Source organism: Rhinatrema bivittatum, chromosome 8 (genome assembly GCF_901001135.1).
Source record: "Rhinatrema bivittatum chromosome 8, aRhiBiv1.1, whole genome shotgun sequence".
Taxonomy (NCBI): domain Eukaryota; kingdom Metazoa; phylum Chordata; class Amphibia; order Gymnophiona; family Rhinatrematidae; genus Rhinatrema; species Rhinatrema bivittatum.
Window position 1 is genome coordinate 172,497,131 of NC_042622.1, and position 22,296 is coordinate 172,519,426.

A 22,296-nucleotide genomic window follows, 5' to 3' on the forward strand; every position below is an offset into this window, starting at 1 on the left:
ACTCTTGGTGGAGACTCCCCTTCGCCTTCCACCATACATGGATCTGTTTCAGCAGGGACCAGTTCTTCACGAGGATCTGATTCTGTTCTGTCATACGGTTTGGCTCTTGAGAGGGCTTACCTGTTGAAGTGTGGTTATTCGTCTGCGGTGATTGCCACCTTACTGCGCACTCAGAAGTTCTTCACTTCCTTGGCTTATGTGTGGGTTTGGAGAGTTTTTGAGGCCTGATGTGAAGAGCGAGATGTTCTTCCTCGTTCAATTAAGATACCGCTCATTCTGGTCTTTTTGCAGGATGGGTTGAATAAAGAATTGGCCCTTAATTCCTTGAAGATGCTGGTTGCAGCTCTTTCCTGTTTCAGGGGCCAGGTGAATGGTAGTTCATTGTTGTCTCAACTTGATGTGGTCCATTTTTTGAAGGGAGTGAAGCATCTTAGGCCTCCCTTAAGGTTACCATTCCTCTTGTGGAGTCTTAAGTCAGTGCTGGATTTTTTGGCAGGCCCTACGTTTCGGCCACTGCATAGCCTTTCCTTGCGGTTGTTGACCTTGAAGACTGTGTTCCTTGCTGGGAGCTGTTCCTTCTGGTATTCCGATGGCATTACAGCTGCATACTGTTCCATCCTTCTTGCTCAAGGTAGTTTCGGACATTCATTTGAATCAGTTCATCTCCTTGCCGTCCCTAGATAAGGCAGGGATGCGGAAGAGTATCGCTTCTTGCGCTTCTTGGATGTCAAGAGACTTGTTATGCGGTATCTGGAGATTTCAGAACCTTTTTGATAAACAGATTGCCTGTTTGTTTTCCATGGCGAGAGTAAGCAGGGTGCTCTGGCTTTGTGAGCTACCATAGCTTGCTGGATTAAGGAGGTAGTCATGGCAGCGTATGTGATGCTGAAAAGCCATTGCCTACTCAGGTTAGGGCTTATTCCACTAGAGCTCAGACAGCATCATGGACAGAGGTTAGTTTCTTGTCTCCTGTCGAGCTGCGACGTGGTCCTCCTTACACACTTTTTCCAGGTTTTATCGTCTGGATATGCAGGCTCGGGAGGATGCAGCTTTTGCACGTGCGATGTTGACTGGACCACGGGTAGCCTCCCAACCTGTTATGGAGTTGCTTTGGTATATCCCACTGGTCCTGAATCTATCTGTCTACATGCTAGTAAATGGAGAAATTACTTACCTAATAATTTGATTTTCCTTAGTGTAGACAGATGGACTCAGCTTCCTGCCCTCAGCTGCCACATGAGTGTGTCAATAGTCCTCCTGTGGGGCTCTGGCTCCCAAGGGATTACTGGTAAGTATTCATCCAGTCCCTAACTGGGGGTACCTTCGTAACGTGAGTTCAGTGTTTATGGTTGGTTGAGTACAGTTCTAGTTATCTGTTTTTAATCATGTTTTTAATTTTTAATTAAGTTTTTTGCTAGTCTGCCCACAGTTGCATTTGAAGAGAATATTGGCAGGCTGGGATCACTGCAGGGTTATATATACTGTGACATCAGCTTGCTCCATCTCCATCTGCTGGCAGGGGAGCATAAACTAACTGGTCCTGAGTCCATCTGTCTACACTAAGGAAAACAAAATTATCAGATAAGTAATTTCGCCACTGCCTTCCAAAGTAAGAAGCTCATCCTGACTGTAAAGCAAGGTGGGGCTGCTTTGCTGCATCAGGATTTGGACAGCTTGTGATCATTGATGGAACCATAAATTCTGCTTTATATCAGGAAATTGTAGAGGAGAATGTCAGGCGTTTATGAGCTGAAGCTGAGATGAAAGCGGGTCATGCTGGGAGACAACTCTAAACATTCAAGAAAATCTACTACTGAATGGCTGAATAAGAAGAAATTTTATGTTTTGGATTGGCCAAGTCAAGTGCCAACCTCAACCTTATTGAAATGTTGTGGCAAGACCTGAAGCGAGCTGTTCATACAAGGAAGTCCTCAAATGTCACAGAGTTGAAACAGGTCTGTATGGTTGAAAGGGCCAGAATTCCTCAAGGATGATGTGAGAGACTGATCAACAGTTACAGGAAACGTTTAGCGGAAGTTATTGCTGCGCACGGAGATGCCACCAGTTACTCAATGAACTTTTTCATACAAGAATACTTATGGTTTAATCTCTTTTGTTGAATGAAGAATCAAAATAAATCCTTTATATCTGAGTCCATATATACAAGGGGGTTAAATTTTCCTCTTATCAGGGTTTAGATTAAGATCTAATCATCTTTTGAATATAAATTCTGCTAAAGTAGAGACCATCCTAGACTTTTTCTCAGTACTGTAGATAAAACCAAAGTTGAACTAGAACAGGTCCACATTCTGTCTCTCTCGTTTTTCTCTCTCTCCTCACTTCCTGTCTTCATATTCTCACTTCCTGCCTGTCTGTGACTGTCCCCATTCATTTGCTCTTCTGAATGCTTCACCTTCTCCTGTCTCCTGCGGTTTGACTGTTCGTATGGCAGGAGTGAAAGAGCCTTCACGTTTTCCTTTGTTGTGGTGCTGATGAGCTTCACAATTACTTTGAGAGAGAACACACAAACTAATGTTGATTCATGCTCTCCAAAAGCATATTTTCTCTCTTTTTCTTCCCTCCCAAAGGCAAACGATACTCCCATATGAGTCCATGGTGATGATGGAGGCAAAAAGAATAATAAAATAGGATAATAATGTTCCAGGACCGGAAGTGTTCTCTTTCACGCAAGGACATTCTTTTTATGGAAGATAAAGAATCTGTGGCAACGTGTGGTTTCTCCTACTGTCATGATCAGCCTGGGCCTTCCTGCTGAGACCTTTGAGTGGTGGGATCAAAGGTCATGAGGATCTCTCCTTGTCATTAGCTCTGCTCGCTTTTCATTTTTCTGTGAACATCTGACGAAAGCCAGGAGATGCACACGTCAGAGAAGGCGAAAAGCGTTACCAGTGTTTTGAGCAATTGCATTTTAATATTTGTAACCAAGATTAACATATGGAAATTTCAAAGTGATGAGTGGGTTTGAAATGTGTTTCATTTTTTAGTGTGTTCTGTTTGGAGTGTGTAGGGTCAGGATCATTTGTACTTAGGCAGTGTGGGCTATTTATTCATTCTGAAGTCAGCACAGAGTCCCCACTGAATGGACTGGATTGGCCCTGTTATATCCAGAATGATCAGACACAGACATAAGATTTACTATGACACGGTACAATTCCACTAACTCTTGTCTCCTGCACAGAAGAATTTTCCTGCATTCAAAACAGCTGTGTTACTGCTCCTTCAGTGAATGGGGCAAGAGGGTGAGTTTTTATAACCTGCCCTAAATCAGCTGTTCAGGTTTTAACATTTCTGAACCATCCTTGTGATTTTTATGCAGAGCCAGAGATGTCCCATGCTATGTAGAAGTGCCCGCTTAATGCCCTTTCAACAGCCAGCTATCCACAGGTCCCTGTCCCCCTCCCCTGAATTGCATTATATAATCTTCTACAATAAAACTCCTCCATGACAGCACCCATTAACAAATACACTTCAGGGCATCTGACATGACCTTTGCTGAAAAAAAGTTTGACTGATGGATCACTGACCATGAATCTTGAATAAAGATAGATTTCACAGCTGCCTGACTCGCACCTCACTCTACGATTATTATTAGTATCTCTGCATTGACCTTGTCCACTTGCTTTTTGAAAATATTACAAGAACCAAGACTTTGGCTTTGAACCCTTATCTAATTCTCATGACCAGGGCCCCAGTGCCTCTTAAGAAAGAAAACCACAGATGTAAACAGAGATGAAGTGTAGTGGAGAACCATAAAAGCAACTTGGAGAGTAATTGTGTCCGTAGTGGAAGGCAGTAGTAAAATGTTGGTGTAATCGGAGAAAACTGTTTTCCATTTTAGGAAATGTTAAAAGTTGCAGTTTAACATTCTGTCATGTTAACATGTTCAGAGAGGTTGTGTTTGTGATGTCCTGTCTCACTTCAGGATAAGCCCATCCTGTGTGTTACTTAGCTGTAACCTGCCTTCTCTTTACTCCTCAGCACAGGTGCCTATTCAGAGGCCTAGGCAAGTTCATTTGCTTGCATGATTATGTTGCTGTTGCCTTTCAAAACCCACACGGTTATGGTATAACTTGGTGCCTCTCCTTTAAAAGACTTCTGACAGGCTTCTCATGGCACAGACCCAAAGAATAATTTGAGAGCTGGATCTAAAGGCTAAACCAGTAATTATTGGGTTCAAATCCTAACATCAGTTTGGTCTTCATTTGGTAGATCAAATGAGCACAACCCTAATTAATATAAAGTAATTATGCAGTGTCTTTGCAAACAAAGCACTGTGTTGTACAGTAGAGTCAAGTTATATCTTCCTTCCTCCAAACATGAAATTTAAAGACAAACATGAACCTGTGTTATGGAGGAGAGAAGCATTCCTTGCAACTGGGAATCTGTTTTTTTTATATAAATTGTGTTTGTGTTGAAGTTGATGCAAACATTCTGACTGCTAGATAATGCAAAGTGAATTAGAAATGCTTTATTGCTGGTTAGCGTATCCTGTGAGAAGTAACCCAAATACCTTGTCTTCAATATGTGTTGCTAGGAATTTGACAGCTTGATGAACTCGGCATCAAACAGTGAATAGAAAATATCTTTTGCTCTTCTCTGTGTGTGTGTGTGTATCTTCTTGAGGTCAGCAGGCCTTCCCCATTCCCATGCTTGGGATTTGGTTGTTGATCATCCCTGGCTCTTCTGTACCGTAGAGGCTTTGCAAGGAAAACAGTGCTTTACCTATCGAGTTGGCCCTTTTGAAAATTGCCTAACTGCCATGTATGTAAAATTACACATGTGTGCACCCTGGATGTATGTCATTTTAAGCCCACTGAGGAGAAGCCTTCTGGAGGTGGACTGTGGGCAAGGTTTGCTTTTACGCACTATAAGGTGAATTTTAAAAGCCTGGCATGCACCAAACCGGGAGATATGCGTATAAATCGGGTTGGTGCAGGCCGAGCGGATTTTAAAAGCCACCTGGATACGTGTGAACTTGCCGGTACACATTCAAATGAAAATCATGAGAGTTCCTGGATTTTAACTTGACATCGGTATGTAAATACTCATGTGCACAGGTGTGCACTGGAGTCCCCTGCCACGTAACTTTACTTCTGCTATGGATGACGTGTAAGTTATAAAATAAAGATAAATAGGCAGATCGGCAGGGCTTTAAGGGTTGGAGCTATCAGAGGAGAAGAGAGGCTACTAAACTAGGGAAGTCCTGTCCCTTAGCTGGGCAAACTGGGAAAATTGGTAATGGTGTCGGTGCGATTGTTTTTAATCACCCAGTTTATGCGGTGGAAGCAGCATTTCCACGCATAGGCACCGTGCATCCACTTAAAAATGCGCGCGGCCAGGCTATTTTGTAACATGCACACATATTCGTGCATATGTTGTAAAATGGCCACATTTCTGGATGCGAACCTATGAACGTGCGCTTGTTTAAAAGTTACCATCATACTTTCTGATTTTTAAAAGTGTGTGCATAAACTTCCCCCAAAACTTTCCACCTGAAAAGTAGCAGGTGTAACACTGCACAGGCAGCGCTTTTGGGCTGGTATTCAAAGCAGACTTATGCATGGACATTCCCTATGAACGTTGGTGTCAGGTAGACATAGGCCAACCTACAAATTCATGAGCGCTGTTATAAAATATGCTCCCCCCTCCCCCCATGTTGCTTTTGTAGGGGAGTATGTGGTGATCCGCTCTGCTTTCTATTATTTCAGCCCTTGTTTTTGTGTTGCTGGCACCTCCTTTCCTGAAGTTACCAGCAGGCACTGGGAATCGGAATCCAAGCCTCATTCACCCCACATGCTGGTGGCCCAGAACTTCCTCATCACGTTATGTTTTTAAGGTAGATATTGGCTCTCCATCTTACTGACCGAATAGGACTAGCAGCATCCCTTGGTCTCTGGGGCAAAGTATGAATTCACCAGGCTCAACATGGAACAAGTGGTTTACGTTTACCCAGGGCTGGTCTTTCATGCCTCGCTGAAATTCTTTATTTTTCTTCCGCTCAGAAGCAGGCCTTCTAGTATCCAGGCAAAATCATACAGGAAGAGACAGCCGCTCTAACAAAAATATCTATTCTGCAAAAATCTGAGCTAGACAAAAAAAAGAAACAATTATGCACATAATAAATTTCTGGCGGACAGGGCTGAATATTACATGATCTGGCCTGAATATTAATATTTTCTTTCAGCATGCAAAAATGGACACAGGACAAATGTCTCCCAGTATTTTGGCCTTCTACAACTAGGGGACTGCTGATCTTCCCCGTTCACTGTCTGCAGTCATTGGGGAAATGTGAAGAACCGTATTCGGTATAACATTAAAGCCGTGTGTGTTCTTATGTAAGGTTTGCTAAGGGAGGCCATTCGGCGAGTTTTTCCGCAGGACGTTTCACCTTGTTTGGATGAGACACCTCAACAGACCACCTTGTTCAAAGGACTTTATGCTTTGCGTTGCATGTTCTGTTTAATAGGAAAAGAAATAAAATCAATTCATTGTTTAGAATCTGCAAGAAGTGGCTCCAAGATTTTCTAAAATTCAGGAACATCTGAAAGATGGAAACGCCTGGGCCTGGTAATTCAAATGGTCCCCTCTCTCATGAGGACGTGTTCTTTTCCTGCATAACCTGGCTGCGGGTGCACATATATCTTCTTAGGTTTTCAGGAGCCATCCCTTTTGTTGTAATCACAAACTGTGGGGGCCCGACGTACTCAGCATTTATCCCCAGAACCACAAATGGGGTGGGGGCAGGTGGGACACCATCTGGCCTAAGACTTCACCACCTCTGCTTTGCCAGTCCTAGGACGCCTCCCTGCTGGCAGAGCCAGTGCTGCTCATCCTCTGCCTTTGGACGTTTGGGGAAAAGTTAGTTCTGTTATTTGCTTCCCCCCCCCTCCCCCGTGTTTTCCCTTCTAGCTTGCGCTTCAAAGGTAAGAAGGCTCCGTTCCATGGGGGTCCTACTTTCCGATTCAAACTTGGATTCCTTGCCTTCCATTTTGCTTAGCGCAGAGCATTTAAGCTGTTGCTGGTGTCTGGGAGGAAATGCTTCATTTTCAGAGCAGCTTGTCAGCAACCGGCAGGCCCCAACCATCTCCTTTATTTCCCTGCATTTAGTTTTTCCTCTGGAAATAAATATTGTGACAAACGCACTGAAAACTAAATGCCATCCGTGCACAGGTGAAAAACCTGATGAGCGCTGACAGGTTAATTGAAGGGGTTGTTGTTTTTTGTCTTTTACTATAATCATTCTAAGGCGTCACAAAACCTTTGCCAGGTCTCTGGATTGTTTTCAGGTTGTGCTTTACAGGGCAAGGGTGTTCTTTTCGAAATAACCGCGTGGGTTTATGCGACTGCTTCTCATCTCACCGAAAGCATGGGCAGCTGCTGCTGGTGTAGATGTGCTGTCTGCCTTGCAGGGCAGAGAAGGGGAGATGTGGCATTGCTTACTTTCGTGGTGACGATGTTTTAAAAAGAAAAAAAAAAGCTGATATCTGTAAATGTTGATGAAACAGAGGGGAGCTGAGCACACGGAGCAGAGGTGCACCAAAGTTGATGGCCAACGAGGGTAACTTTTAAACTGGTGCACGCATCCATCAGCCCATAGCTAGGGATGGGGCTGGTTTATAATGTACATGCATATATTATGAGCACATGTTATAAAATAGCTTGGCAATTTTAAGTGGATCTGCATCTATGCACACAAATGCCACTTCTTCTGCATAAGTGAGGGGATTTTAAAAGACACGGGCCGACCCCATCGCCAATTTTCCCAGTTTGCCCAGGTAAGAGATAGGACTTCCAAACCCCCCTACGTTTAATAGCCTCCCTTCTCTCCCGGGTTTGGCACGTGCCAGGCTTTTAAAATTCACCTTTTAGCGAGGCCGATGCTTAATAATGAGGAAAAGGAATGTCTAAGATCATGAGAGTGGTGGAGGAGTGGCCTAGTGGTTAAAGCAGCAGCTGAAGAACTAGTGAAGCCTCCTCCTGCCACTGATGCTCCTTGTGATCTTGGGCAAATCACTTCACCTGCCACTGCCTCAGGTGCCAGATTAGGGCCGCATTCATTAAGGCTTTTCTCCCATTTTGTGTCTATGGGAAAAAACTAGCGGTGTGCATTCGTTTCTAACATATTGGTAATCTGCAATGTATAGGGCCATATTCGTTGTATTCGTGGGGAAGTGAAACGTATCGCGATTCCCCACGAATACAATGAATCCTCGCCGAATTATTCGGCTGTCTAAAGGAGCGAATTTAAACAAACCTCCCACTCTCCTGACCCCCCCAAGACTTACCAAAACTCCCTGGTGGTCCAGTGGGGGGTCCGGGAGCCATCTCCTGCACTCACGCCCTCGGCTGCCGGTATTCAAAATGGTAACGATACCTTTGCCCTTACTATGTCACAGGGGCTACCGGTGCCATTGGTCAGCCCCTGTGACATAGTGAGGGCAAAGGCTATCGGCGCCATTTTGACTACTGGCAGCCGTCGGCCCGAGTGCAGGAGTTCGTTCCCGGACCCCCGCTGGAGCACCAGGGACTTTTGGCACGTCTTGGGGGGACGGATGGATGGATGGCCAGTGCCATCTTGTGCTCCTACCATGTGACAGGGGCTGACCAATGGCACCGGTAGCCCCTGTGACATAGTAAGGTCAAAGGCTATCGGCGCCGTTTTGAATACCGGCAGCCGAGGGTGTGAGTGCAGGAGATGGCTCCTGACCCCCCCCCCCCCCGCTGGACCACCAGGGAGTTTTGGTAAGTCTTGGAGGGGTCAGGAGGGTGGGGGGTTGTAGTTAATTCAATTTTAGCCAGGAAACGAATAAGAATGAAAGCATTAACGTATCGGGGGCCCCCCTTGCCGAATGCAATGTATCTGCCCCCCAACGAATACGAATTCTGAATGCAACGTATGGCGTCCCTCTGCACATCCCTAGAAAAAACCCTTAGTGCATCAAGTACTTAGATTGTAAGCTCTCTGGTTGTAACTTACCTCGCGCTCAGATTTGGAAGAAGCCAGTACTTAAATCTAAAATCCAAATCACTAAAAGTGATTTTTGCAAGGATCAGCACTGGCAGAGCTCTTGGTTTCCAATTTTTAGGTAAGGCCCCCATTTCCTCTCCCTTACACTGACGTTTGTAGGATGCTTATGAGTGGAACATGCATACAAAAACCTCTTTAAAGCATGGACTGGCATGGCAGACTTCTGCAAAGCCTGCATCAGCACCAATCCATGGCGTTAAGCATCCACGTGGCTTTCGGGTTAATTCATAGCTTTGAAATCCTGGAAAATATCAATCTATGAATAGCCTCAGTCTTTTTTTATTTTGACATTTTGTCATTGACAAAAGGTGAGAACTGTGGGCCTGTGGAGGTGAACGCGCCGTTCATTAATCCCACCCCATTGCATTTCATCCGCTGCACAGCCTGGTATTTTGTTCCCACACATCCATGGCTTTCTTCTTTCTTAAAATCTTTCCATTAGCCTGGTTCCTGCTCTCATCTCTGCAATTTATTAATATTAGTATGCAGCTTTACTTTAACTTTCAGAAGTTTTAGAGGAGGAAAAGTGGAGACTAAGGCTCTCTCTCTATCTGTCTAAATATATATATGTGTGTGTGTGTATATAAATAAATCTAAGATTGTATATATTTATCTCATGGCCTTTACAAAGTCCCAATGTAAAATTCTTTCATGCCATTCAGTCAAGTTTCCTGTTAAGTGGCGATGCACATGGAGTCAGGCTCCAGCAGCAAATAAGTGGCCTCACCTGTGGCTACTGTTTTATCCCTTCAACATTATTAATTTCTCTATTAATAGCTCTTCAAAAAGGCTGCCAAGAGAAGATAGCATAGAAATATTTAGCAAAATAATTCTCTATTATGCACTGTTCAGGAGCTCCAAACCAGCCCTTACATTTGAGAATCTGCAGTATTTAGCTAGATAATGGTTTGTTTAATAATAGCCCCTTCCCTCAGACAGACTGCAAACTCAACTGCAGTTAAAATAGCCAGAGCCAAGAAGGGCGCCGGAAAGACTGCTCCAGCACTTCAGAGACGCAGGACAATGCGCTACTTTGGAGACCTAGAGCCAAGCCTACTGATGAATGAAAAAAATTGTAAGGGCAGAGGTCATTTTACAGTGTTGCAGGTAACCCATGCGGAATCTACGGGCATAAGTTACTCCAGTTTTCAAACTGAATGCATGCGGATAAATTTCCTTCGAAAATTCTGTGAAATAACAGGCACTGACTCACCTGCTTCTTGTGCTTGGGGATTTACTTTTTAAAATCAAAAGTATGTGTGTAAATCCTAATTCTGTCACCAGAATGCCTCTTTTTTTTTTGTGTGCTTTTATGTGCACAGCGCCTTTGCTATTTTTTAACAAGTCATTCACACACACAAATGCTTTAAATTCACCCCAGTATATATAATTGAATTAATTTAGGAGTAGATTTTCAAACATGCGTGTGCGTCGCTATATGCATGTTATAAAATATGATACCCTCGTGCACATGTGTGCCTGACTCACGCGCAAGGGGGTGATTTTCTAAAAAAAAACAACAAAAACGCACGGCAACGTAATCGGGACATTCCCTATCCCCCTACCTACCCTTCCTCCCTGTTCCCCTCTCCTCCCCTACCCCTAACCTCCCCCAAGAAACCTTTTTGTTTTTTGGTTTGTTTGTTTTTAACTTACTCGCTCTTCTGAGCTGTAGAAAGTTCTGCGTGCTGGCCAGCTGCCGGTGTACGCTAATGGTCGCTGTCCCAGCCATCCCCCGCCCCTGGCCCACCCCTTATACAGACCCTGGCACTGCTGCGTGTACTGAAAGCTGCACGCGTGAGGCCGGGCCGTTTCAAAAACGTGCTCGGCGTAAGCATGGCCTGGCAACACACGCATATCTCCCAGTATTTGCGCGCACCGGGCTTTAAAAATGTACCCGTGTGCTTGTAGCCCTCCCCCCAGTGAGTTCCTTCCAAAGAAAAGATGTTTGGAAGTGTCAAGGACTCATCGACAGAATGGCAAATTATCTTTGTGTGTCACATATGGTCTCCAGAAAAATTACTGTGGCAAAAAAAAAAAAAGCCAACAACCTTGGCTAGTTGTGAGTGAAGGTTCATGGTGCCAGATCCCAGCCTCGGTTCCGATGGAGTCAGAAACCCAAAGGCGCAGGAAGATATGGCCGAGGGCTCCCCCTACCCTCTCTCCGAAAAGATGAGCATTTCTATACTGAGGTTCTGGACGGTACAAAAGTTGAAGCTATAAAGCTGGTAGTCCTAAGTCAGAGCGCTGATTGTGGTTGGGAGAGGCTTTGTGGCTGTAGGAACCTTTTATATGACAAACCTTTCACACCCCATTGCCTGCAGCAGAGAGGAGAATTACATGCTTCATGAGTTTTTTTTTGCAATCTGCCCCAGTCTAAGAATGTAAAAGTTATCCACAAGATGCTGTTTTTCTCCCTCTTTTACTCAGTTCCAAAAGTATGGAATAAAAACCTTTTAAAGAAAGATAGAGACTTTGGGGGAAATAAAGTACACCCCAGAGTAAATCAATGAAAGTATGACTGAAAACCAATAAACCAAAACAAGACATTCCTCAAATCTCACTTTTTGGAAGGAGTCATCTTTACTAATGAAGTTATTGTGAGTCACGGAATTGTTGGAGCAAGACCAAGGAGGTTCTCTCTGAGATCCACTGAGCTGCAGGAGAAGGCTCCTCCCATATGATTTCACTCCTAATGAGTCACCAGCACACAGTTCTGCCATGGAACAGATGTTTTATTGTACTGGGCAATTGTACAAAAATGGGCAAATATGCCAAAATAACAGCATTCATAGTTCTGGTGAGCATATCTCGATGCCCTACCTATGTAAGATCAACACATAGGTCCAAGGTGCAAGAAGGCCCAAGGCATTGGTGAACCTCTCAAAGGCCTTTGGGATTAAATGCATTTCAAGTCAGCTGCAAACTCTCCAGTTGAAATTCTACCACAAGAATGCAGAATGCCTTTCCTAGGAATAAAATTATTCTGTATTGTAACGTTTATTTTCTGTTATTTATGAGCGGCATCAACCAGGAGTTTTGCTTCTCTGCAGCTATTCTGACCCCCAAGCTATGGCACCTAGAGCGTTCCATGCTCTATCACTAGAACCTCGATCATCCCCAGCAGACAGGTCTGGGGGAAGCTAGAAGTCTGGAGCCTGGAGCCAGGGGCCAGCCTTTGAATAAGGTGAGCTGGATGATTGCCTGTGGAACCGGTAGATGAGAAATGCAATGGCATCACCCTTGGGGGCTGGTCAGCCAGTGGACCTGGCAGTGGTGCTGCTGGCTGGGCATGCACTTGGACAGAGGACTAAGCTCAAGGAAATGTTAACTGCAGAGAGTCCTCCCCATGAAAGACACAGATGTTCCCAGGTCAGCTGCATTGAAAGTGCCATAAACCTATGCAACTCTGCATCTTTAAAGAGGCAGCCTTGGATGCTACTCTTTACTGATGGCAGCAGCAGCTCTCCTCTTTATCCTTGACTGCACAGTTCACTCGTGAGCTGTTTAAATAGCAAGGGTATGGAACAAAGGAAAGAGACACTGGCATGAAAACCAAAGACCAGTGTGGGCTGCGAGTCTGACCAACTGTAGGCACTGTGGAGCACATTATTATGCCCTACTGTCACCTGTGGTTGTACATAAGCTTACTGAGCAGCAGGAGATATGATAACCCATGAAGATGCTGCTCGGTCCAAGGTAGCAGCAATGGTTTTGTTGGTTCCTATATTGTTTGTGTATGTGTACGTACAATTTCATAGATGTTAATATTCAGCCAGGATATTCAGCCTAAAGCCATGCCAGCAAAATGTCTGCTCTAAGGCTGCTTGTGTACAATTGTCCAGGTAAGTATAGCAGTGCTGTTCTCCTGGACAGAATTATTCAGGTAACTTTAGCAGTGCTGTTCTCCTGGACAGAATTATTCAGGTAACTGTAGCAGTGCTGTTCCCCTGGACAGAATTATTCAGGTAACTGTAGCAGTGCTGTTCTCCTGGACAGAATTATTCAGGTAACTGTAGCAATGCTGTTCCCCTGGACAGAATTATTCAGGTAACTTTAGCAGTGCTGTTCTCCTGGACAGAATTATTCAGGTAACTGTAGCAGTGCTGTTCCCCTGGACAGAATTATTCAGGTAACTGTAGCAGTGCTGTTCTCCTGGACAGAATTATTCAGGTAACTTTAGCAGTGCTGTTCTCCTGGACAGAATTATTCAGGTAACTGTAGCAGTGCTGTTCTCCTGGACAGAATTATTCAGGTAACTGTAGCAATGCTGTTCCCCTGGACAGAATTATTCAGGTAACTTTAGCAGTGCTGTTCTCCTGGACAGAATTATTCAGGTAACTTTAGCAGTGCTGTTCCCCTGGACAGAATTATTCAGGTAACTGTAGCAATGCTGTTCTCCTGGACAGAATTATTCAGGTAACTTTAGCAGTGCTGTTCTCCTGGACAGAATTATTCAGGTAACTGTAGCAGTGCTGTTCCCCTGGACAGAATTATTCAGGTAACTGTAGCAATGCTGTTCCCCTGGACAGAATTATTCAGGTAACTGTAGCAGTGCTGTTCTCCTGGACAGAATTATTCAGGTAACTTTAGCAGTGCTGTTCTCCTGCACAGAATTATTCAGGTAACTGTAGCAGTGCTGTTCCCCTGGACAGAATTATTCAGGTAACTGTAGCAGTGCTGTTCTCCTGGACAGAATTATTCAGGTAACTGTAGCAGTGCTGTTCCCCTGGACAGAATTATTCAGGTAACTGTAGCAGTGCTGTTCTCCTGGACAGAATTATTCAGGTAACTTTAGCAGTGCTGTTCTCCTGGACAGAATTATTCAGGTAACTGTAGCAATGCTGTTCCCCTGGACAGAATTATTCAGGTAACTGTAGCAGTGCTGTTCCCCTGGACAGAATTATTCAGGTAACTTTAGCAGTGCTGTTCTCCTGGACAGAATTATTCAGGTAACTTTAGCAGTGCTGTTCTCCTGGACAGAATTATTCAGGTAACTGTAGCAGTGCAGTTCCCCTGGACAGAATTATTCAGGTAACTGTAGCAGTGCTGTTCCCCTGGACAGAATTATTCAGGTAACTGTAGCAGTGCTGTTCTCCTGGACAGAATTATTCAGGTAACTGTAGCAATGCTGTTCCCCTGGACAGAATTATTCAGGTAACTTTAGCAGTGCTGTTCTCCTGGACAGAATTATTCAGGTAACTGTAGCAGTGCTGTTCTCCTGGACAGAATTATTCAGGTAACTTTAGCAGTGCTGTTCCCCTGGACAGAATTATTCAGGTAACTGTAGCAGTGCTGTTCTCCTGGACAGAATTATTCAGGTAACTTTAGCAGTGCTGTTCTCCTGGACAGAATTATTCAGGTAACTGTAGCAATGCTGTTCCCCTGGACAGAATTATTCAGGTAACTTTAGCAGTGCTGTTCTCCTGGACAGAATTATTCAGGTAACTTTAGCAGTGCTGTTCCCCTGGACAGAATTATTCAGGTAACTGTAGCAATGCTGTTCTCCTGGACAGAATTATTCAGGTAACTTTAGCAGTGCTGTTCTCCTGGACAGAATTATTCAGGTAACTGTAGCAGTGCTGTTCCCCTGGACAGAATTATTCAGGTAACTGTAGCAATGCTGTTCCCCTGGACAGAATTATTCAGGTAACTGTAGCAGTGCTGTTCTCCTGGACAGAATTATTCAGGTAACTTTAGCAGTGCTGTTCTCCTGCACAGAATTATTCAGGTAACTGTAGCAGTGCTGTTCCCCTGGACAGAATTATTCAGGTAACTGTAGCAGTGCTGTTCTCCTGGACAGAATTATTCAGGTAACTGTAGCAGTGCTGTTCTCCTGGACAGAATTATTCAGGTAACTTTAGCAGTGCTGTTCTCCTGGACAGAATTATTCAGGTAACTGTAGCAATGCTGTTCCCCTGGACAGAATTATTCAGGTAACTGTAGCAGTGCTGTTCCCCTGGACAGAATTATTCAGGTAACTTTAGCAGTGCTGTTCCCCTGGACAGAATTATTCAGGTAACTGTAGCAGTGCTGTTCCCCTGGACAGAATTATTCAGGTAACTGTAGCAGTGCTGTTCTCCTGGACAGAATTATTCAGGTAACTGTAGCAGTGCTGTTCTCCTGGACAGAATTATTCAGGTAACTTTAGCAGTGCTGTTCTCCTGGACAGAATTATTCAGGTAACTGTAGCAGTGCTGTTCCCCTGGACAGAATTATTCAGGTAACTTTAGCAGTGCTGTTCCCCTGGACAGAATTATTCAGGTAACTGTAGCAGTGCTGTTCTCCTGGACAGAATTATTCAGGTAACTGTAGCAGTGCTGTTCCCCTGGACAGAATTATTCAGGTAACTGTAGCAGTGCTGTTCCCCTGGACAGAATTATTCAGGTAACTTTAGCAGTGCTGTTCCCCTGGACAGAATTATTCAGGTAACTGTAGCAGTGCTGTTCTCCTGGACAGAATTATTCAGGTAACTGTAGCAGTGCAGTTCCCCTGGACAGAATTATTCAGGTAACTGTAGCAGTGCTGTTCCCCTGGACAGAATTATTCAGGTAACTGTAGCAGTGCTGTTCCCCTGGACAGAATTATTCAGGTAACTTTAGCAGTGCTGTTCTCCTGGACAGAATTATTCAGGTAACTGTAGCAATGCTGTTCCCCTGGACAGAATTATTCAGGTAACTGTAGCAGTGCTGTTCCCCTGGACAGAATTATTCAGGTAACTTTAGCAGTGCTGTTCCCCTGGACAGAATTATTCAGGTAACTGTAGCAGTGCTGTTCTCCTGGACAGAATTATTCAGGTAACTGTAGCAGTGCTGTTCCCCTGGACAGAATTATTCAGGTAACTTTAGCAGTGCTGTTCTCCTGGACAGAATTATTCAGGTAACTGTAGCAGTGCTGTTCCCCTGGACAGAATTATTCAGGTAACTGTAGCAGTGCAGTTCCCCTGGACAGAATTATTCAGGTAACTGTAGCAGTGCAGTTCCCCTGGACAGATTTATTTGGATAAATTTATCGGGGCAGCACTATGCCCTAGGAGCACGCCTAGTAACGCTTTTTTTTTGTGCCAGGAAGTTTTGTTCAGAAAACAATCAGTCCAGTCAAAGTTTAGCCAGGGAGCAGTGGGAAAATTTGAAATCTGGGGGTTTATCTGGCTTTCTCCAAGCCACACAAACCATTTTAATATTGATCTCAGAGTTATTCAAATTTTCCAAATGAGCTAAATTCTTTAAAAGAAATCTCCACATGAAAGTGAAAAACTCTGTAGAATATTCAGTTATTTTACTTGTAAGAAGAGGCTTGTTTAAAACCTTTGGTGCGGTGGTAGGAAGAGAAATGTTGGCACTTGAGGAAGGTGTGTGTGAAGGCGTATATAGAAGAAAATCCCAAAACACCTTAAAGGACCAGATCCAGAGACGTGGCCCTGTTCACCCTAAGACAGCAGGGAATCCTTGCCCGGGCACAGGTTCCTGGGAAGGTGTATGACTAGCAAGGCCCAGGAGGGAACAAGAGATCCAGGAGAGAGAAGGAAGCCTGAATAAAGAGAACACTATGGAACTGTAAGTTGTGATACTACCTTTGTTTTGTTGAACTGGAAAGAACTGCAGAGCTGCTTCTTTGTTTTGTTGTCACTAATAAAGAAGTTTATGCAAGATTTCTGCCAGAGTCCAGCCTGAATCATGTCATGGTGTCATAGGGGACAGTAGCAGCTGGGAGATTGAATGGGGGAATAACGGTATTTTGATTATGGGGAAGATGAGTGAGTGCAGGGATTCAGAGATTTGGGAGGTAGGGGGTAGGGTAGGGACTTGCAAATGGGTGACTTAGAGACCAAGCAAGGATTGGGTGGGAAGTGTCAGATTGGATAGGGATGTGAAATGGGGCATTGGGGGTGGGGGGGTCAATCTATAAACAAAGGGATCCCATCCACAGATGTTTTCCCAGAGTCCCATAAATGGTTAAAGCAGCCCTGAATCCAGACAGGAGGAGTGGAGCAGTGGGCCTGGTGGAGGAGAAAATGGGAGGGAGGTGGGCGAGAATGCTTGGAAAGAGTGGGGGAAGAGGGAGAGAATGTTGAAGGAGGGAGAGGAAGGGAGAATGCCAGAGGGAGAAGTGGGGGACGAGTGCATGCAGGGATGAAGGGGGAGAGAATAACTGGGAAGGAGGTGCCATTCAGCCTGGAACTCTCCGTGGAAAGTGCTGTGACTTGTTGCCGATATTTTTCCCTAATTCGTAGCACCACACAGGTCCAGCAGGGAAATGTTCAGCCTGGTAGCTTTGATAAAATCCTGCTCCCAACTTCTCTTGCACATATGGAGTGAGAGCATGTGCTGCTGGAATGGGGACTGCGATTACTGATGGCTCGGCCACCACAGAAATGCTCAGGGAAGCAGAGCTGTCCTACAAATGTTATTTTCCAGTAAATTAGTTTTTCCTCTTCTTTTCAGAGCTGTACTACTTTTTTTTTTTGCAATTACTTACAACAATTGATAAAAGTTAATCTTTTGGAAGCAACTGCTATCGCACATGCAGGAAATGCTTCTCTGTTTCTGGTTTTTGTTTGTTTTTTATGGAAGGTTGTTTCCATGCTAGGTCACCAATACAAAACCAGAGAGGCCGCCCATTTGCTACAGCCAGCTATGACTTCAGTCCCCGAGCTGGCTCTTCCGGTCCCTGGTTAGGCTAGGTCTGGGGATGCTGCAGAGGGGAGTCACGCCTAGGAGTGGGATATGAAGCTCATGATTGCAGGGCTCTGGAGGGAACCCTGGTGGCCCCAGTGAAGGCACCTTGCTCCGATGACATTGGGCTAGGTGAGGGGATTACTAAAAAGGGGGAAAATCCCCAGGTAGTTGCAAATGAAGTCTTATGGCACTAGAATCACTGCACTGCTTCTGACTGAGCTGAGGCCTAAAGGAACAGGAGGAAGCGGCTGGGTCCAGATTTGTTGTGCAAAGTGCAAGAGCTGCCCTTCTGCACAGATAAACATTGCAAGGATTTTCTTTTTGGGGCTTTGCTGTTTCCACCTGTTCTTAGGGCTTTCAGTTTAATAGGAAGCAGGGCTGGGGGGGCTGGCACCAGGATCCTTCATTTGGAGCTCCGTAAGGGAGTCCCCTATTTTCAGTTTTAACTTTCCCAGAGTTCTTCCAGGACCCTGCAATTGTGTCTCCAACTCTAGCCACTAGGCGTTGCCATTGTGACTCCCTCCCTGGGTAGAAAAGTCCTGGCCTGTGAAATTGAACCCTGCTCAGCCTCATTGCAAAAGATTTCTTGGGGGGGTGGAGGAATGAAGCCAGTCCTGCAGATGCCACAAAAACTAGATTTCTTGATGGTCAAAGCGTTTGTGTAATGCTCTATGTAAAGCCATGCCAGGTGCCCCCCACACACACACACGCTCTCCCCCTCCTCATCTCAGGCATGGGATAAAAATGAAGTTTTCCCTGTTTGCATTTCATTGGTTTCATTAAACCTCATGGGATCGTTTCGGAGTGATGTAACCTCATTTTGAACATACGTTTAAAGCCTGAGATTCAGGCACAAAAATGCGTGTGCATACTTTAAATGTGCGCCCAGCTCTGTAGATTCAGCCAATCTCTCGCTGCAACTCCTCCGTTTACGCCAGCTCTTACCCCATGGGACTACACAGCTTCTGGCCTTCATTAGCCCTCCCGTACAGAAATTAGTTAGTGCTTCATATCACAGCTGTGGGATAAAAGTCTGTTTGCATCCATTTCCTATTTTAAAATGTTAATTTATTTTTAAATTTACATTTTTTCATTTATTTGCAAGGACTTCTGCTGATCGGCTGCTGTTTTATGTAGCAGAGACTTAATTACATTTTTTTTTAGTTTCATTAGCGGCTCCATTTTTATTTTTTTTTTTTAACAGATTGGCACTAAAGCTCATCCTTTGCCAAGGGATTCACTTTATCATTAATTCCTTGTCTGGATATTCCCACTATGGCAATCTCTGGTTGTGATTCAATAAACCCCACCCACTGGTGAATACCTGAATTATGGGCAGTGTTAACTCTCTGATTCCCCCCCACCCGCAGCCCATCCCAGGTGATTTTTACTCTATAACAGTTTTAGTGGATGAAGCCTGATATAATGTAGGGTTTACTTTCCTGGTTCAGCTGAAGCGGACCCCCCAGAGTTGGCCCAGTTTCGGGATGCTCGGGTCCCTCCATTCCATGGGATGGAGCCAGGTGGACGACAGGACAGATGGCTGCATGAGCACTAGGAAGTGCACTAGCAGTCCTGCTGTGATAAAGAACTGCAAATCTTTCTCCAGCCTGGCAAGGCAGCTGTCTAGTAGAATTCCAGGCTCCCCAGCCTCATTAGCTTACCTGCCAAACAGTTGAAACCTCTTCCCAGGCCCTTTTGGAGAGCAGATTTGCAGTTGCTTAACCTCCAATTAAAAGTGTACTGGACTCCGGGGCATGGTAGGAAGGAGGAAGTGGAAACAATGAGGGGGTGGGGGGGGGGGGGGGGGGGAGAGGCGGCATCTGCTTTTTGTGCAGCGTCAAACTCCGGTCCTCAAGAGCCGCAAACGGGCCCGGTTTCTGAGATGATAAAAATCTACCAGTGGGCCAAACAATCGGGAATGGCTGCATGAACGCAAATCTCCACAGATAGTTTCCAAGCCCCAGCTAGAGGGCCATGGTCCGTGTTTGTCCTGATTTAGAGAGCCAACAGAATGTCTCAGTATGAGTCCTGAAAAATGTAAATCATAAAATAAAAAAGACCAAAATGTTGTACATTTGCGAGGCTGGTCTTATGCTCTGCCAGCTGCTCTACGGCCCTACATGTCTCAACTGGCAGAAGAAGAGTTCCTTCTGAGCACTTTAGTAAGGAAATTTAAAAAGTACAGCCCTAGGGCTGCCCATTCTTCTGGAGACTGGGTAGAGAAGATGAAATGTCCTAATAACCAGGGGGAGGGCAGGGAACCTCAGATACTTTGCAGCAATTCTCTGTATAATGGTGACTCGAGATGAAGGGTCACTTGGATCATCTTGTGGGATTTCTTGTCAGCTACCTGTTCCCTCCTTAAAATTGTTTTTTGGTTGATCAGCAGACCCTCCAGCTCTCACATGATAAAACCGAGCCCCAGGTAATTTGCAGGGCTTTTTTGTGCAAAGTATTTTTGAAGATGTATTTGCTTCCTCTCACCCCCCCCCCCCCCCCCCCCCAAAATAATCTTCATCAGCTTTTGTGGTTGCAGATGTATGGCGGGCCTGCTCTTTGCACCTAATGATTTTGCCAAGATATTTCAAATCTCAGTCTCTTGAGTGCTCATATTTTCGGGGTGTTCTTGAGATGCTGCTGCGTTCTGCAGATGTTTTTTTGAAAGGGTACATTGCTGATATTTCTTTTTCAGTGGAGCATATCTCAGTATCCTAATTGCTGTGGGCACAGTTCAGTGTAATTAAATCTTCCTATCTTTTTTCTCTTCCCCTTTGGACGAACCTTAGAAAAATTCACTCGGCAGCTTTTTTTCCCTTCGAGTATCCCATAGCATGCGTCATCCGCTGTCAGCAGCCCATTCTAGCAAAATGTTTTATTTATTACTACATTGTTCTACAGGTGCGTGGGAAATGTTTTCTTATTGGAATCTGTTGAGAGATATTTGTATTGGGTAAGACTAAATGTGACTCAAAGATATTAAACCTACAAAGAAAGCCTTGTAGTCAATAGTTTCCTCAGTGCGCTTTCAAAAGATGAGAGAACAGCTGTCAGTGAATGGCCTGGGTGATAGAACTCCTTTCTCGCATAGTCCTGGAAATGACGGGCGGGAATATTTAGTAGCATCACTGGAGGCAGCATAAGAAAATTCTTCCTATATGTGCCTGTTCACAGGGATGGTGTCGGTGTGTGCCTGGGGATATCATATAACATATGTGTACATGCATGCGTATGTTATAAAATAGCCTGGGCGCACATATGTCTGCACCCTATTTTGCAACTGGGCGTGCACAGCCGTGCACATCAGGTATGAGCCACACAAGTGGGGGAATTTTTATAACCGGCGTGTGTCCATGCCATCATCAGTTTCACTAGTTTGTCCCCCCTGGTTTAATAGCACAAGTAGGTTTTTCTAACTGGGCTCTGTTGCTCCTGTGTAAAGTCAGAATTGGGGTATCAGCATTCTGCATATATAAAGTTAGCCTGAAACAGTCTTTCCGTTGCTCTTTTACCATGCTGCTGCCAAAAGGTGAAACACACAGTACAGTAGATGTTTGTCACAGTTGGAAATACCGAATAACTAGCAAACTGACAATAAGCCTTGCTAAGATCAGTCCTCTGACTTGCAGAGTCCTAGATCCCATCTGCAAAGATTGTCAGCACATAGGGAGGGCTAGTGACTGAGGATGAAACAGTTTCTGGAGCAGTGGTTCTTAATCCAGTCCTCAAGAACCTCACAGACACTCTGTTTTTCAAAATGGCCACAGTGAACCTGTATATAAGAGATTTCCTGTCGATAGCAGGCTGATTTAGCCATGCTGTATGGGAGCGCGTCGTGACCCTCGTAGGCGGAGCTTCCCTCAGTGAGTCACAGAGTTTGAACTTTGTGCAGCTGCGCGGTGTGATCCTGCGCGAATTGGCCATTTTCTCCTCAGTCTCTTTTTTTCCGCGAGCTGAACACACATGGGGATTTTTTCTCTCAGTGAATTTTTTCTATTTGCGTTTTTCATGAGTTTTTCTTCATAAATGGCACCAAAACCGTCGGATTTTAAGCATTGCCAATGTGTAAAATTATGTCCATCACTGCTATATTTGTCTCAGGCCCGATCACGACCAGGGATCTTGTCGTGATTGCGGATGGATGTCCCCCTGAGCGCGCCGACAACGCGCCGAACTCATCGAGCAACTTAGAACATTGAGCTCTTATGCCCCAACGCCATCAGTGCAGTCTTTACTGGGCCGGGAAAAGAAGCCATCGATCCACCAGAAAAGGGCCTCCTCCCTGGGACCACGGGAGAAGCCACAGTTAATACCACCAATGGGGCCCAGGTACACCTTACCTTCAGTGCTCAAGGTAACTCAACAGGGGTCGAAAATCACTCTCCCTAGTAAAAAACAGAAGTCTTCTGCTTCGTCCAGGTCACAGGGACCTGTCCCTAGCTCTTTGCGCCCTACGGCGCCGTTACCCCTGAAGCACACTGCGCACGACCGATGCTCAACGCATCTGACGCATGCGCCATCCACGCCGCCATCGATGCATGCGCCGTCGACGCAATTGGAGCCCATGGC

General features: G+C 45.0%; 1 protein-coding gene across 29 annotated transcripts in view; it reads left to right on the top strand.

Annotated features, from left to right (window-relative positions):
* The window catches only part of RPH3AL (rabphilin 3A like (without C2 domains)), a 262,037-nt gene that overhangs the window by 221,601 nt on the left and 18,140 nt on the right, over nucleotides 1-22,296 (top strand). For 15 of the 29 annotated variants that reach the window (XM_029611428.1, XM_029611443.1, XM_029611421.1 and 12 more), the window contains 2 exons: nucleotides 5,730-5,857; nucleotides 6,206-6,855. The exons of 1 other annotated variant lie outside the window; for it this stretch is intronic. In XM_029611428.1, coding sequence (XP_029467288.1) covers nucleotides 5,730-5,857; nucleotides 6,206-6,262 — 185 coding nt within the window. In that variant the 3' untranslated portion in view covers nucleotides 6,263-6,855. Of the gene's footprint in view, nucleotides 1-2,588; nucleotides 4,617-5,729; nucleotides 5,858-6,205; nucleotides 6,862-22,296 lie in introns of those variants that run through there. 13 more of the 29 variants (XM_029611436.1, XM_029611431.1, XM_029611438.1 and 10 more) reach the window with 3 other exon arrangements.